The sequence below is a fragment of the Miscanthus floridulus genome, chromosome 12 (assembly GCF_019320115.1).
Source record: "Miscanthus floridulus cultivar M001 chromosome 12, ASM1932011v1, whole genome shotgun sequence".
Lineage (NCBI taxonomy): Eukaryota > Viridiplantae > Streptophyta > Magnoliopsida > Poales > Poaceae > Miscanthus > Miscanthus floridulus.
Window position 1 is genome coordinate 64574368 of NC_089591.1, and position 16411 is coordinate 64590778.

The 16411-nt window shown below is 46.0% G+C and overlaps 1 protein-coding gene and 1 pseudogene across 2 annotated transcripts; one reads left to right on the forward strand and one right to left on the reverse strand.

The window, feature by feature from the left end:
- The first annotated feature begins 5555 nt into the window (after positions 1 to 5555).
- LOC136496901 (thioredoxin-like 3-3) lies at positions 5556 to 7248 on the forward strand. Of its 2 annotated transcripts, none has more exons than XM_066492678.1 (3): positions 5556 to 6249; positions 6514 to 6539; positions 6869 to 7248. In XM_066492678.1, the coding sequence occupies exons 1-3, from the start codon at positions 6091 to 6093 to the stop codon at positions 7086 to 7088; spliced, it is 405 nt and encodes a 134-aa protein (XP_066348775.1). In that variant the 5' UTR covers positions 5556 to 6090; the 3' UTR covers positions 7089 to 7248. The 2 variants fall into 2 exon arrangements, with proteins under 2 accessions (XP_066348775.1, XP_066348776.1); XM_066492679.1 differs by having other exon boundaries at positions 6884 to 7248.
- A 255-nt stretch (positions 7249 to 7503) lies between these two features.
- On the reverse strand, positions 7504 to 11485 carry LOC136496983 (lysine-specific histone demethylase 1 homolog 3-like; annotated as a pseudogene).
- Between the last annotated feature and the right edge of the window lie 4926 nt (positions 11486 to 16411).

Here is a 16411-nt window from a genome sequence, read left to right on the forward strand (position 1 = left end):
CTAGAGGTGCCAGAGACTGCAGCCCAGCAGGATGAGATTATTAGGGGTATTGCAGCGATAGAGGAGGAGCAGCTAGATGCTCAGTAGGAGGGTGTGGTTGAGAGCGACCCTAGTGATAGTTCTAATGATGATTATCAGGCTATTCCTTAGATGCCTCCATGACCACATGATAGAGAGGCCAGTGGCTCCAGCTCAGCACCACCATAGGCACCGCAGATAGATCCAGCTCTTCTAGCTATACTTGAGCGGATGAGGTAGGACCAGGCACGCTAGGCCCAGGAGACCGTAGTTGCACTAGCATAGGTTTAGGCTAGATAGGACGAGTTCTAGAGATAGCAACAGCAGCTCCTGATTCAATAGTAGTTAATTGGTTTTATGCAGCACGTCGTCACTATTATTGGGGTTGCACCACCACAGTCTACACCTCAGATCGGCCAACCTGCCACCACTTCTATGACTCTAGTAGTATAGCCTAGTAGGCTTTAGAGTCAGGGACAACCAGCTGCACAGTTTGCTTCACCTACAGAGCAGGTGTCCCAGTGGTTTGCTTCACCAGTGATAGTCTAGGGTCCTCACTTCACACCTATCGTTACGAGCTTCACTCCGCCTCAGAGTTCCTTAGTGCTTGTATCTAGCACCCTAGTTTCTAGGAGCCTAGGTGCTACTTTCAGCGAGCTTACAGGGCAGCCTACACCACCAGAGCTTTGAGTCCCTGCTTGTACCATGGTGGCTCTAGTTACAGGGACTACAGAGACGCTGCCATCATCTGTTGCATCATCAGAGCCATAGCCTACAGTCATACCTATAGAGTCATAGGTCATGCTAGTCCCAGAGCAGACCCAGACCACTTCAGCTTCACTTCCAATGACAGAGGGTTAGATAGCTCAGAGCTCTAGATCAGAGGATGATGCTACACAGTTTCAGATCGCTCACCGCACCTTAGCGCCCGACTTGTTTGCTCCTGCCCCACCGACTGACCCTTAGGTTTTGGTGCTTGATGCCAAAGGGGGAGAGGGATTGAGTATGTTAGATCTAGGGGGCACTATATAGGGGGAGCTTATGATTTATTACTTTTGGCTTTTTATGTGTGATATATTATTATGCATTCATGTTTACTTTCATGCATTGAACTACATACATGTGATTGTGGTACTTATGTGATATGTGACATGTGTGCTCTCTACTTTGATCTATATATATGGCATGTCACTTCATTATGCTCATTTGCTTTGCTTCCGCGTTTTACTCCGATTCAAATGAGCTTTATTTCTTGTACTCATGCTTATTTCATATCTATTGGGTACACCATATTGGCTTGGGTCATATAAGCATGTCTAACTACTTTGCTCTTATTGTCAAAAGCTTATATGATCCAAGCATGTTGAAAACCTCATCTCTTTCACATACTCAAGGTTGTATTGTCATCAATCACCAAAAAGGGGGAGATTGAAAGCATCTAGGCCCCTAGTTGAGTTTCGGTGATTAATGACAATACGAGATTACTATGACTAACGTGTGTTTTACAGAGGCAATTAAGTTAGGTCATGGTAATGGCAATTGATTGGGCAATCATGGTTGTCATGCCCCTATGATGGAAATTGTTTTTATTTTTAAAGGATGGACAACAAGGTTAAGGATGGACTAGTTCTAAGTGTCATTTGGTGTTGAAGAGACACTTAGAGTAGTTTAGGACTTTGTTTTTTCTTTGGCCGTACTATTAAGGGGGGTATGGACTAGTAGCTTGACCTAGGTGAGTCTAGTGGGTTTGGTGTGGTGCATACTTGTCAAATCTAGCACTAGATAGCTCAAGAGTAGCCCTAAGATCTATTGGAGCAAACTTCATTCACATATGATTTAGAGTTGGAAGTGAATGGAGGGTCAATTGACTGACCGGACGCTGAAGGGTGAGTCCGGTCAGTTCATTTGATCAACTAGAGTCGTCTGGTTGCGACCGAATGCTGAGTGAAAAGTGACCGGACGCTGGGTTCTAGTGTTCGGTCAACTCCAGAGAGGTTCTAGAGAGAAAGTTTCCTAATCGGACATGGACCGACGCTGATCAGGATCCGGTTATTGATCGGACGCTGAACAGCGAAGTGACTGGACTCTGGGTGCCAGCATCCGGTCAACATCAGTAAGGTTCCAGAGAGTAGTTTTCATGACCGGACATGTCTGGTTAGTGCTGACCGGACGTAGGTCAGAGTCCAGTCACAACTTAACTGCTCTATGGCGGGGATAACTGATTGAAGAGTCCGGTCACCTTGACCGGAGTGTCTGGTCACCCCATAGAGTGCTGACTCAACCTCCTAACGGTTTGTTTTGAATGAGGGGGTATAAATACTTCCTCTATTCATCCAAGGGAGGTCTCTTGCCCATTTGTTCAGCTAAGAAACATCCTTAAGAGTGCAAAAAAGAGCAAGATCCTAGTGAGGTGATTGAGATTTGAGAATCCAAGATTAAGGCCTCATTAGTGCAAGGAGAGTAGCAAGTGTGCATCCACCCTTCTCATTAGGCTTGTTGTGGTCAAGTGAGAGTTTGTGCTTGTTACTCTTGGTGATCGCCATCACCTAGACGGCTTGGTGGTGATTGGGAGTTTGGGGATCATTCGGCGGAGCTTGTGGATGACCCAACTCAAGTTGTGAGCGGTTGTGGGTGATTTACCATGATTGAGTGTCAAAGAATCAGCCCGTAGAGAGCACTTGATCCTTGCATGGATCAAGGGGGAGCTACACCCTTGCGCGGGTGCTCCAACGAGGACTAGTGGGGAGTGGCGACTCTCCGATACCTCGGCAAAACATCGCCATGTTCCTTCTCCTCTCTTTACTTTAAGTATTTACATTTGAGCAATTCATTTCTTATCTTTACATTCTTAGAATTGCCATGCTAGAGTAGGATTGGAACATAGGGTGCAAAACTTTTGTGTGGTAGAATAATAGAAACACATTCTAGGCACAAGGGGTGAAGTGGGCTAAGTGTAGTGTTTAATTATTGCAAAGAATTTTAGAATTAGCCCAATTCACCCCCCCCTCTTGGGCATTTTGATCCTTTCAATGGGTAACAAGACTAGGTAGCACACACACACTCTCTCTCTTGTAAAGCCATCCCCTTCATCTATAAAAGGGGATGCGCTCTCTCAAAAAACGATGACGGATCGAACGACGATCGATTCATGAGTTGAACAACCTATGATTCAATGGATTCCAACAGAGCACATGCTCAAATACTTAGTGCATGTCGGAGCTCCCGTCACTCTTGGCCCTTTGGCCTAGAGTCCGACCGGACCTCTTGCACCCCCCATCTTACTCCCTCTCGTTTGTAACCCCAGAGCAAACTTTGAGCACCTGGGCTCAGGAATAAAGTCACCGATTGACTCACACTGGACGTAGGGCATGTTGCCTGAATCAGTATAAACCCTATGTCATTAAGTGCTAGGCCACATCTGATCACAACGTATGGCAAAACTACAAATATTTACGTGTTGGTCACTTTTCGCACCGATAGTCATCGTGAGTGTGGGATCTCAGACGACATAGCTCGTGGAGCAGTAAGGACCATGTATTGGGATATGTAAGTCCGAGTAACCACCCATACAGACCACATGTCACGGATAGGGTCGACAAGCTAAGTAACTAACTGTGACCTGTTTATCCGTGAAACTGGCAAGGGGGTTGGCGTCGATCGGGAATGTCTAGGACATTGACTGGGCAACTGCTTGAACCTTTCATCGAAAACTCGGGCTAGATTAGGGAAAGGTTGGAGACATGAGGCAACCCTTATCTCTGGTGCCCGAGATATGGAGGTTCGTCCCGTTTCTCCGTGTGGATACAGTTGTACACCTCTGTAGAGTCTTGAAAGCCTAGAGTCCCTCGGGACGGACTATTCGGTTGTTCTTTCTTTCTATACCCATGGTAGCATGAACAATGGACTATGACCACATTGTTATAATGATGAATACCTTTACTTCTATGTTGAGCATAGCATGTCATAATCTTAATGAACATCATTGATTTCCATACTCATATAAACGCCTGATAATCACCTTATGCATCCACCAAATACTATATGTTGGAATTAAGTCCTGCAAGTACGCAATGTACTCATGGTGCATCCATTAAGTTGTTTTGCAGGAACGTTGTAGACCGATGGAGGTCAAGTCTCCATCACCGCTGCCTAGTAGCATCAGGGAAAGGCGACCCCGAGTATGCTGCACGTTAACTCCGTAGTCTTGTTCGAGTGACCTTGAGTGATTACTTTAGAATGGATTCTGGATCTTGTCTATTGGTTGGACCGGATCACATAATTTTTTTGTAAACTCTATCTTGTAAGCCTTTTAGTATAAGTTATTTGAGCATTACTCATTAGACTGTGTCAGTTTGGTATGTGAACTGTTGTGTGCCACTCAACCTGATCCTGAAGAGGAGTTGCCTAGTGCGCTCCTGGGGGCGTGCGGCTTGGTTTTGCTTAAATTAAGCACGTCAAGTGGATGACACTCGATTTAGGTGAAGTATCGTGACGGGCACCCCATAGAAGTGCTAGAGCCTAGACGTCCGGATGCCCGTGGCTGCTCTCCGTTTCTCGCTGTTGTTCCATGCAATGCGTCCTAGCTGCTCGGATTCCACGTTGCCCAGAGACTCGCCCCGACCCGCCCACGCCGCCTACCCACACAAGGGGCCGTATGCTCCCCCTCCTTTCCCCGCCGATCTTGAACTGCTGCGGCAAGATGGAGGGAAGGGAAGGGAGGTGAGGGAGAGGAGAGGAGATGGTGAGACGCACGGCACAAGGAAGGCGCGAGGTAGGAGCCGAAGCCATGTGGCAGGCCGCTGTCCGCCAGCCACCGATGCCATTGTAACATGTGCAACACCAATCTACTTTTGAAACATCTAGATGAAATATTTGCAATATACGTCTGAAGACAGATAAAACACTTGAAATATGCGTCTAAAATAGTTACAAAAAAAATTAAAAATACTTGAAAAACCATTGCAAAATATTTGTAACATCTAGATAAAATATTTACAACATATGTGTGAAACGTATGCAACATCTAAATAAGAACAATTGAAACATACTTCTAGAAAAATAGATGAAACATTTTGAACAGACGTTTGCAACATACGTGTATAACCATTGCAACATATGCAACATCCCGATCTACTTCTGCAATATTCATATGAAACACTTGCAATACCTCTGAAATATTTAAAACACTTGAAACATACGCTTGCAACATGCGCTTTTAGCAAAACCTAATCGACGGACAGACGAAGCACTGCACAGCGGGATCCGGCTGTGCAGTTGTGGTGGTGGTGGAGGAGGAGGATGGCAGCGAGGGGGCGGCCGCGTGGCCCCCGGTGAGCGACGGCGCTACCCTCGGCGAGCGACACGGGGGCGGCTGCGTGGCCCCCGGTGCGGCAACGGGGTCGGGCAGGTGCGGCCTCGCGCGGAGAGGCGACGGTGTTGTGCGGGCACCTAGGAGCAGGCCGTGGCGGTGCAGCACGCCGCAGCGGCGCGGGCGCGGCGACGCGGTTGTAGTGCAGCACGCCGGTGCAGTGCGGTTACGGTGGCGCGGTTGTGGTGGATGAGTTTGCGAACGGAGATAGAAGAGCAGAGAGTATCGTTTTTTAGCAACTCAAGTTGATTAGTTGGATGAGAATGTTGGGCCGTTGGACGTCGAGGCCCACCAGGAAAAACGTCCGGCTGCCCGGACGTCTGCTTCCCAGCGTTACCCACGCCCTAGCTGTCCATCGCTGTTCGTCGAAATTCTCTAAAAACTCTTGTCCAGATTTGTTCTAGGCCCGCCCAAAGGCCGAATCAACCAAGCAGCCAATCCTAGCCGCAGGCCGCGGCACATGTACGGCCAACTCTACTCGGTGCCGCGGCCGCCGACCGCCTCTCTCTCTAGATTCCAGCCGTGTGCATCCGTCCCAGCCTACTGGTGAAAGCAGGGAGCCGAAGAGCGTAATCGGCTAATCGCGGCCGCCCGCCCGCCAGTTCCTGATTAATTTTTACTTTTTCCGAATCTGAAGATAGATCCGTCTTCATCTTGCCTTCGAATGCACGGTTTGGCACAAGCGACGGTGATCCGGGAGTAGTATGGCCGAGGCAGCGAACGGGAAGGAGGACGCCAAGAGGACAGGACTGGAAGGCCCTGGCCTACCGCTGCAAGGCGGCTCCCACGGCAACCTTCGCAGCGCTGGCAGTGACCAGCAGCTGAGGCAGATGCTCGATTCGCTCAAATCCTCAAAGTCCCCTGTAAGTACAGTTGCTGCTCTGCACTCGCCGATGGAATGATCGAAACGGCCTCCCTTAGTATTGCTAAAAAATGTTTAGGTTGTGAAGGGAATAGTAGTGAAACAGAAAACAGAACAGCAAAATGTTTCACTTGTGAAGAGAATAATAGTGAAACAGAAAACAGAACAGCATTTGTAGTGTTTCCAGAACACGGATGTACCATTATTAGTCCAATAGAATTTTGATTTTCAGATGTTTGTTTTGACCAGGTCTGTTCTTTTGCAGGCTGTGATCAACTATGGTGCCTCATGGTATGCCCTTCTTGTCTCTTGCTTGTGTGGAGACGTTCTTTTTTTCTTTGAAATAAGCTACATGCATCATAGTTGTATATATTCCTATGGCTCGGGCCTTAATCTCTAGGCTGCCTGATGGCTTGCATGCTAACATTTGTTCTGTTGAAATATGCATTCCATGCTTGAACTTTTTTAAAAGGTCTTGGAAAACTAGATCTTTGCCATGTAAAGGACAAGATCATAGAAGTCTAAAATTCTGCTTATACTGATGAACATATCTGGTGATTCAATTTGCTTGTCCACTTGATTCTGCATGATCAATCAAACTCATTCCTTCTTATACGTAGGTGCCGTGTTTGCAGCCAAATTCTTCCATCCTTCTGCAAGTTCAGTGATAAGTTCAAGAATCTTACTTTCATCTATGCGGACATTGACGAGTGCCCTGAAACAACGCAAAACATACGCTACACCCCAACCTTCCACTTCTACAGAGACGGAGAAAGGGTTGATGAGATGCTTGGCACAGGAGAAGAGAGGCTACATGATCGGCTATGGTTGCATTCTTGATTGAAGGCCGCTGTTTCATGAACCATATATGCTGAATGCAATTTTATGTTTCCCACCTAATTTCTATGTACCAACACAGTTCTATTGTCAAACCCAGTGTTTCGGAGAACTTTGTCTACATTTGTTAGCCATGGATAATTTACTGTCTGAGTGTCTGGTATCCGTGAGATTCTGTGTGTGTTTGTTGGGGTGGGGGTATTAATCAATGATTCTTCCAATTTAAGATCATATAGTTCTAGTCCTATTCATTAAAAAGTTGAGTGGTGAATACAACATATAACAAAGTTGGGTCATCAGGTGTATTGCTTGATCATGATTGGAAGAACCAGAAGGCAGTAACCATAGAAGGAAAAACGACCACGGCTCGCAATTTCGATAACCGTCATCTGGGACACGATGGAAAGTGTTTAAAAACAGCACATAGCTGTCATTCAATTATCTATATGTACACCAGCTACATTGCTCTTTCAATATGAGAATAAGAAAGAGCATCCACCTACATAGGCCTTAAATTAGTATTACATCACAGATAAGTAAGCTATGCACGATAGCCAGATTTCAGATGTGACATTACAAATGCCTTCTTCTGGCACCAAAAAAAGGAGCAAATTACACGATCTATGAGAATTCATCCAAATCTACTTTATCCTAAAACAATTGGCAAATGTCCAATGCAAATTGGCCAGCACATACTAGCAGATGCTCCAACCAAATGAACACCATCAGTTAAAGGCAGTCAGCCCCCGAGAGAAATCAGCAATCAGTGGTCATGATGCAGCAACATTAGGCTTCTGAGATTTTTTCAGCTTTGAGGGGCCAGGTCTAGTTCGACTTCTGTTACGTTCTGCCTTAATGGATACAATCACAGCATCTGCCCCAGGACCAAGGCCTTTCCTGCCAACTAATTTCACCCCCAGTTTTTCAGAGGTAGTGCAACCTCATGTCATCGCCTCCTCTGACCTCCCTTAACTCCATAGCTTGCTGTCGTGATAGCAATGTGTAAACATAAAGCTGTTGTTGCTGGTTAAAGTGTGACTGGAGCTGCTGAAACAACAATTTGTTTGAGTGGTTCTGTTCCGTCTTTACACCTTCAGTTGCATTTTTCTTTCGTGCTGCACCTAATTCCACCTTTAGAATAGCTGGGGATTTCGGATCAGAAGCTTTTCCTACAAAAATAACAGAGAAGCTTCCAAACTCCAAATCTAGTTGCCTAAACAAGTCTGTCAATATAGCAGCACAAGCCTGTGTGTTTGTCGATGGACTTTTGTCTACTTTACTCTTTGTTGCCCGGGCATTGGCATGCAGTGTGATGTTAGCAGCCTCCCGCAAACCACTGATAAAAGCACCATGCATTGTTGCTGGGTAACGCCTCGTGGTAGCCTCACCAGCAAAGAAAAGACGGCCATCACCAACACTTTCGGCTAATATGCCAGTCATCTCCAGAGGCCCCTACAGCAACATGAGAGTATGAACCTAGACTGAACGAGTCAGTGCCCCATCTAGTGCAAACACTCTGTAGAGGGTCCAGCACCTCAACCCCTTGTGGTTCATAGATACCTGTGGACACAACAAAACCCCAAGCATTTTATCAGGCAGGTTCATTATATGACATCAATGTCACTGTATATGCTTTAGGATTTATATGGAAGCGAATAGAATAAAAAATGTCTTAAAAGTAACTCGTGACTTCATCAAAGGTGTTGAAATACTACCTTATGCAAAGTGTCACTCATAGAACAATGCAAACTTTTTTTTTGGTTGAAGGAGCACAATTTTGATTATAGAAATTATGCTCTCACCTCTTAGTATCTGGAGAACTGAGCTGACAGCATCAGTTGGTGGCATGGTTTCAAAATTGTGAGCAGCTTCACCAGCAACCAAGGCCATCAACAATGGACCACCAGCCACTGTTGCATAGCTATAGAACAGAAAGAACTCCCCACGTCGCCTTGGATCTTCAACCAGATGCCCGAAGGTATCGAGTTCAGTACTCCAGAAAACATGTGGAAACAGCATTGATACCTTGTTCAACAATCCGAAGCCAGGCCTCTTGATACTATCAAGCTTCCTCTGTGGTAACTCCGGTACAAACTTGATGCCTCCATTTTTCAGAACCCCAAGTGGAACTGTGCACAATGCCATGTCCCCTTCATACACCTGCCCTCCATTGACAACCACCTGCACCCCATCCCCTCCATACCTCATAGTGTGCACCGGCCTCTCGTAAACAATCGGTACATTCTCTGCCAGGGCCTGCACAAGTTTGCCATTGCCACCAGGCAAGAAGCAGTGATCCCCACCCATGTCATATGGATCATCCTGGTCCCAGAACGCAAGGCTTAGTCTAGACAGCAATCCTGCATTGGCATACTCAAGATTTGCGAGATGCCAATTGAACAAGTTCATCTCCTCCTGTGTAGAGACGCCCCCATCAGCCTGGCGCAATGTCTCTAGAGCCGCCCCAAGCGAAACATCCACTGCCACCTCCCCCATGGATGCCCGCAGGTTGCTTGATTTGTCAAGAAGCTTGTTAAATGTAATCTCCACTTTCTTATCCACCTCTGGATCAACTGGTGATCCATCCGGTCGGTAGAGTGGACACTTGTCTCTAATTTTGTGCATTGGCAAGCCGAGTTGCTTCGCCACAATTCCTAGCGGGTTCCCAAATGTCCCGGTAAGCATGCTGCCGCCAAGGTCAGCAGCAGCCCAGCGCCCACCGCCTTCCATCTTCTTCGTGTACACACGGCCACCACACCTTTTTGCGACCTTCCAGGACGATCACTTTGAACCCGAACGCCACCAGCTGCCGTGCAGCAGCTAGCCCAGCAAGGCCAGCGCCTACCACGATGACGGTGGTGGGTCTCGTGGGCTCCTTGGGTATTCGCTCCTTGATGGCTGGGGCGACGCCGAAATTGACGTAGCTATTTGAGACGAGGAAGGAGTAGGCGGCGGTGAGGAGGTGCTCGCAGTGGGGAGGGATGAGCGTTGCGAAGGGCTCCTTGGCAAGCCAGGAATTGTAGGTCTCGCGCCACCGGCAGAGGAGGTGGTTGCGGATGAGGATGTAATTGACCTGCTCGATGCCGCCCACGTCGGAGACAACGCCCGCCTCGATCTCCTCGTCAGTGAGCGAGTCCGCCGGGAAGCCGGCGGTGACGGCCTCCGCGGTCGGCTCCCGGTTGATCACTATGATATCGTCGGCGGCGGAGGCGGGGGGAGGTGGCTGGGAGGAGGACACGGGAGAGGGGGCGGGGGCGGCGGGGGACCCGGAGGGTACTTTGCGGCGGAATCAGGTGCGCTTGCGCTTGTTGGGGAAGGCGGGATTGGGGAGGACAAGGGTGGGGTTCGGTGATGGGGTGGAGCTAGGATATGGGGCAAGGGAGGAGACGAGGGGGAGGGGAGCGTAAGGTGGCGCCTGCTCGGACATGTTCGCCAGCAGCGAGGGGCTGGGGCGGCGGCGGCAGTGGCACCTGCTCGATGAATCGGAGATTTAGACGGGCCCGCCGTGTAGGTGCAGGCGAAGAGCATGGGGGTAAAACGTAAAAAGAGTCCTTTTCCGCCTTCAGGCTAAGGATACGTAAATTGTCAGTTACGCCTTCTAATGTAAAGTTCAGTCTACAGAGATCACAAGTCACAGACATCCAAGGAGGTTCAAAGGAGATAGAGTGTACATTCACTTCATTCAAACCCTGACTTCTTCTATCTAGCACATAATTCAGCAGAAACTAATACAGAGGAAGTTTCAACAACTGATCTTAGGGAACAACATATCCATGCATGACAGAAAGTTCTTGTATTAATTGCTTTGGCAAGCAAATCTGAAGATATATACACATTTTTCACCATCGAATGGCCCTTCTCCAGTCCAAAGAACTAATCAACCTGCAAGTGACTCTGGCATGTTGAATTGGCCAGGGCAGACTACAAGTAATACTGACAACAGTACGCTCAACAACTACATTGCGGCAATACTCTTGTTGACAGAAGTATGGGCCATCCTCAACATTGTAACTTCGCTACTGTTTGTGCGTGGTTTGCCATGATTCTCTAAACTATGTCTGGACGAGAAGGGATCCATGAAGACACCAAAGAACGAGATAAGTGGATCTGCGCGTGCACTGTCAATGGAAAGCTTCAGGTACCGAGATTCAACGACTGGAAACAGTAGCAGCCTCTTGTACCCGATTGTCGTGCCTTCAACAATTGTTTGCCACAGTTCATCTATGAGGATAGCTACATGAAACTCAATAACACGCTGCCCCAGTTGTATAGGCTCCTGGAGCTGGAGCATGTTGAAGGAAGTAGATTGCCCAAGGTCGAAGAGCATTTCCCAGCAGGTTTGCCCTTCCTGCGGAGCCCAGTAGGAGTATATGCCATCTTCAAGCACTTTGGATGGTGCAAACTGCACATTATCTTGCCCACCACGCAAACTGTTTGCTGTGACAGTGGCATTAGCAGCAAAGTTTTGAGTGAAAATTGCACGCCGAATCTCAGTGAATTCCTGAAGGACTTGTATGTCTTCATTGGCAATGAGGCCAGATGAATTGGGAGGGACATTCAAAATGAGGAGACAGTTTCTACCAACTGATTTGTAGTATATGTCAAGCAGAGTTGTTGCATTTTTTGGTTTCTCTGAGGCATGCCAGAACCAACCTGGTCTGATGGAAACATCACATTCTGCATGAACCCAGTCTTGCCCAAAAGGATCCCCACTGCGTGAGTATCTGGCGATAAAGATAGCATTTTTTTAGTCAGACTTTAAAAAAAAAAAAAAAGAAGCCGGCAGTTTAAACTACCGGTCTATGTATTAACGAAGGAGTAAACACATAAATACAAAACCGACAAACACACATACACCACCACCCACCCACCCACACGACCAAAGCAACAATACGGAGAAACAACTACAACGAAAGCCACCAGCGAAACCGCAATCGCAACGGCAAACAAGAGCTGCCCTGCCCACCACAGCAACAACCACCAGGGGGCTCAGCTAAGCGACATAAAAGCAAAATGCTCATCATTAACAAACGACCTGTACTGTATCATCTAAATTATATCGGATCTCTCTCAAGAGACAACAACAAACAAATCTTCTCTTTCGTCAAACATCACTCAATTCAGAACTTGAAGTTCATTGAGTTGCCATATGAGATGTCACTGACATCGGGTTATGTCACATGTAAATTTGTCGTGGCCAATGTTGGCATACAGAACAACTAACAAAGGTTAACTAGAGTTTTAGTGAGTTCTAAATTCTATGACTAAATAAGTCTATACTCTTATAACCCATTAGGCTCTCTCCATTCCCTGATGCAGTGCAACCTCCACGCACCAAATCAGCGAGTCTACTTTCGATTTCAGAACTACGTTGTTACAGGACCATACTAGATATTTAACTTGGTACATACATTGCGTTAGACACTTTCTGACACACAGCCACCTAGTAATGCTGTACAAATGACCCAAATGTATAAAGTATCATTCTTACCTTCAAATAGAAGAAAACTACAACCACTAGTAGAGAAACGACCTTTGATCCAGCTCGAAATCTGGCTTTAGTCCCGATATTTTTTGTGTCCGGGCTACTGCGGCAGGCTTTTGCTGCAGGGGACCTTTAGTCCCGGTTGAAGCTACCACCGGGACTAAAGGTTAACTTTTACTCCTGGTTGGTCCCTCCAACCGGGAGTAAAAGTCTACTCCCGGCTAGAGGCTCCGTCCGGGACTAGAAAGGGACCTTTAGTTCCGGTTTCTGTCTCCAACCGGGACTAAAGGTCCCCTCCTATATAGCCATTCTTCCTCCTCGAGCCTGAGCCACTTCGAGCTCAGTGTTCTTGCTTCATCGTCGGCCTCTCTTCTTCCTCGTCGTCGGTAATCACAAGATTTCTTCAATTCCTCCATCGATTCTTCGGTTCTAAAGGTTACCAACTTTATACTCTCATGTTTCATCAGTAGCATATCTCATTTTGTGGACTAAATATATGTGGTTTTTTATGGTGGATTTTTTTTATTTGTAAGTCATTTAAGCTCAAAATCACTTTAAAGTTTGCATATTTGGATGAAGGAAGGTTAAAGTAGTTATTCAAAACTAGTATTCAGCTTTTATTTCTAGCATGCGTAGCGCACTTCATGGTTTAGAGATATAGAGAATTTTAGAGTTTTTTTAATTTTATTTGTTTATAAAATGAGAAATTTATATTATATTAAAAATGAGTATAGAGAGTAGATGTCAACTGCTTCTGGGTCCTCGGCCTCTCATCGGGTTCCAAAGCGGCTGAGGCCGGACATCCCTCTCATTGTATGCGGCAAGTGTGAGGAGAAGATTATGATGGAGTACCGGGTGAGGAAGGAGTGTCCCAACAAGGGCTGTATCTTCTACAAGTGTCCGGATCGCAATGTGAGTTATTTTGTCGCATTTGATAATTATGGTTAATTTATACTTATTTTTATGATGATTGTGATTAATTTTTTATTTTAATTTTAGTGTGATGACACTGGATGTTCAGGCTGGTACTGGAAGGAAGAGTATGTTGAACACGTGCAAAACTCTCTTGCACAGGCGGCTACGGCGGTTAATGAGGCAGTGATCCTGCGGAAGAAGCTCATAGATGTTGAACAAACGCATGATCTGTCTGTTTTAGTTAGGATTGGTCACGAAATCCTTATATTGCTAAAGTGCATTTTAGCTTTAGTTTTTTTAGTGGTAGTTGGGATTGTCTATATTGTAGCGAGACTTTCATAAATTAATACCTTATGTGGTAGCATGCATGTTGTATAATTAACTAATTATGTTTTAGGTTTTAATATGGTATGTATGTCATGTAATATAGATGAGCCGACATTGGATGTACAATGCTGATTGCCACTCCTAAGAGTTCATTGAGGGCGTGCATTCTTTCTTACGTGTGGCCAAGGCAAATAAACGCGATGGTTTCATGTGTTGCCCATGTGCCATATGTAAGAATTTGAAGGAATATGCTAGCTCAAGGAGTCTTCATTCACACTTGTTGAAGTCGGGTTTCATGTCAAACTATATTTGTTGGACGAAGCACGAAGAAACTAGGGTTGTAATGGAAGAAGGTGAAGAAGAACAATGGGACAATGATGACATTATTGCTAAATATGGTGCCTTCAGTGAGACTGCAATGGGAGAAGCTGAAGAAGAGGTAGTGGTAGAAGATGAGCCCGCTAATGATCTTGGTCAGGCCATTTGTGACGCACAAAGAGAATGCGAAAGTGAAAAGGAGAAGATCAAGTTCGAGCGTATGCTAGAGGATCATAAGAAATTACTATACCCAACTTGTGATGCGGGACAGAAAAAGTTGGGTACCATACTGGAATTGCTGCAATGGAAGGCAAAGAATGGTGTATCTGACAAGGGATTTGGGGAGTTACTAAAAATCCAAAAGAAGATGCTTCCGAAGGATAACGAATTGCCCGTCACTACGTACGAAGCAAAACATGTAGTCTGCCCTTTGAGATTAGAAATCTAGAAGATACATGCATGTCCTAATGACTGCATCCTCTACCGTGGCGAGGAGTACGAGAAGTTAGATGCATGCTCGGTATGTCATGCATCACGGTATAAGATCAGGCGAGATAACCCTAGTGATGTTGAGGGCGAACGTCCCACGAAGAAAATCCCTGCCAAGATTATATGGTATGCTCCTATAATACCACGCTTAAAATGTCTGTTCAAAAATAAAGACCATGCAAAGTTATTGCGATGGCACAAAAAAGACCATAAGGTAGACAATATGTTGAGACACCCTGTTGATGGGTCCCAATGGAGAGCAATCGATAGAGAATTCTCGGAGTTTGCAAATGATGCAAGAAACTTAAGGTTTGCTTTAAGTACGGATGGTATGAATCCTTTTGGGGAGCAGAGCAATAGTCATAGCACTTGGCCTGTTACTCTATGTATCTACAACCTTCCTCCTTGGTTATGCATGAAGCGTAAGTTTATTATGATGCTAGTGCTCATCCAAGGCCCAAGGCAACCTGGGAACGACATCGATGTGTACCTGAGGCCACTAGTTGAAGAACTTCTACTTTTGTGGAACAGACTAGGTGTACGTGTGTGGGATGAGCACAAATAGGAGCACTTTGACCTGCGAGCATTGTTGTTCATAACAATCAATGATTGGCCTGCTCTAAGTAATCTTTCAAGACAATCAAACAAGGGATATAATGCATGCACGCACTGTTTCGATGACATTAAAGGTATATTCTTGAAAAAATGTTGAAAGGTCGTGTACCTTGGCCATCGTCGATTTCTTCCTGCGAATCACCCCCTAAGAAAGAAAGGCAAGCATTTTAAAGGTAAGGCAGACCACCAGACCAAGTCGGACAACCGAACTGGTGAGGATGTACTCAATATGATCAAGGATGTGAAAGTAGTATTTGGAAAGGCACATGGCAGCGAACCTATTCCGAATGACGCCAACGGTCACGCACCCATGTGGAAGAAGAAGTCTATATTTTGGGAGCTACCCTATTGACAAGTCCTAGAGGTCCGTAGCGCGATCGACGTGATACACCTGACGAAGAATCTTTGTGTGAACCTGCTAGGCTTCATGGGTGTGTATGAGAAGCCTAAGGATACACTTGAAGCATGACAGGACCTACGATGTTTGAAAGAATGAGACAACCTATATCTAGAGAAGACAGGTGATGGACACCATTACTTAAGTCATGCCAGCTACACTCTTAGCAAAGAAGAGAAGGAAAGCATGTTTGAATGCCTAGCAAGCATCAAGGTACCATCTGGATTCTCCTCGAATATAAAGGGTATAATAAATGTGCTAGAGAAGAAATTCCTAAACTTAAAGTCCCATGACTGCCACGTGCTCATGACGCAATTGCTTCCAGTTGCATTAAGAGAAATTCTACCTCTAAATGTACGTCTAGCCACCGTGAAGCTATGTGCATTCCTCAATGCAATTTCTCAGAAGGCAATCGATTCAATGAATCTAGCTAAACTACAGAATGATGTGGTTCAATGTCTTGTCAGCTTTGAGTTAGTGTTCCCTCCTTCCTTCTTTGATATCATGACACACCTCCTAGTTCACCTGGTCAAGGAGATTAGCATTATCGGTCCTGTGTTCCTGCACAACATGTTCCCCTTTGAGAGGTTCATGGGAGTCCTAAAGAAATATGTTCACAACCATGCTCGGCCAGAAGGAAGCATCGCCAAGGGCTATGGAACAGAGGAGGTCATTGAGTTTTGTGTTGACTTTATTCCCGACCTTGACCCGATTGGTGTTCCTGAATCGCGACACGAGGGGAGACTAAGTGGAAAGGAGACACTAGAGAAAAAAAAAACA

Bases quoted from the DNA above. Each gene is read 5' to 3' on its own strand.
- LOC136496901 (XM_066492678.1), top strand. From the start codon at position 6,091: ATGGCCGAGGCAGCGAACGGGAAGGAGGACGCCAAGAGGACAGGACTG. The intron at 6,250-6,513 runs GTAAGTACAGTT...GTTCTTTTGCAG, and splicing joins TCAAATCCTCAAAGTCCCCT to GCTGTGATCAACTATGGTGC. The intron at 6,540-6,868 runs GTATGCCCTTCT...TCTTATACGTAG, and splicing joins ATCAACTATGGTGCCTCATG to GTGCCGTGTTTGCAGCCAAA.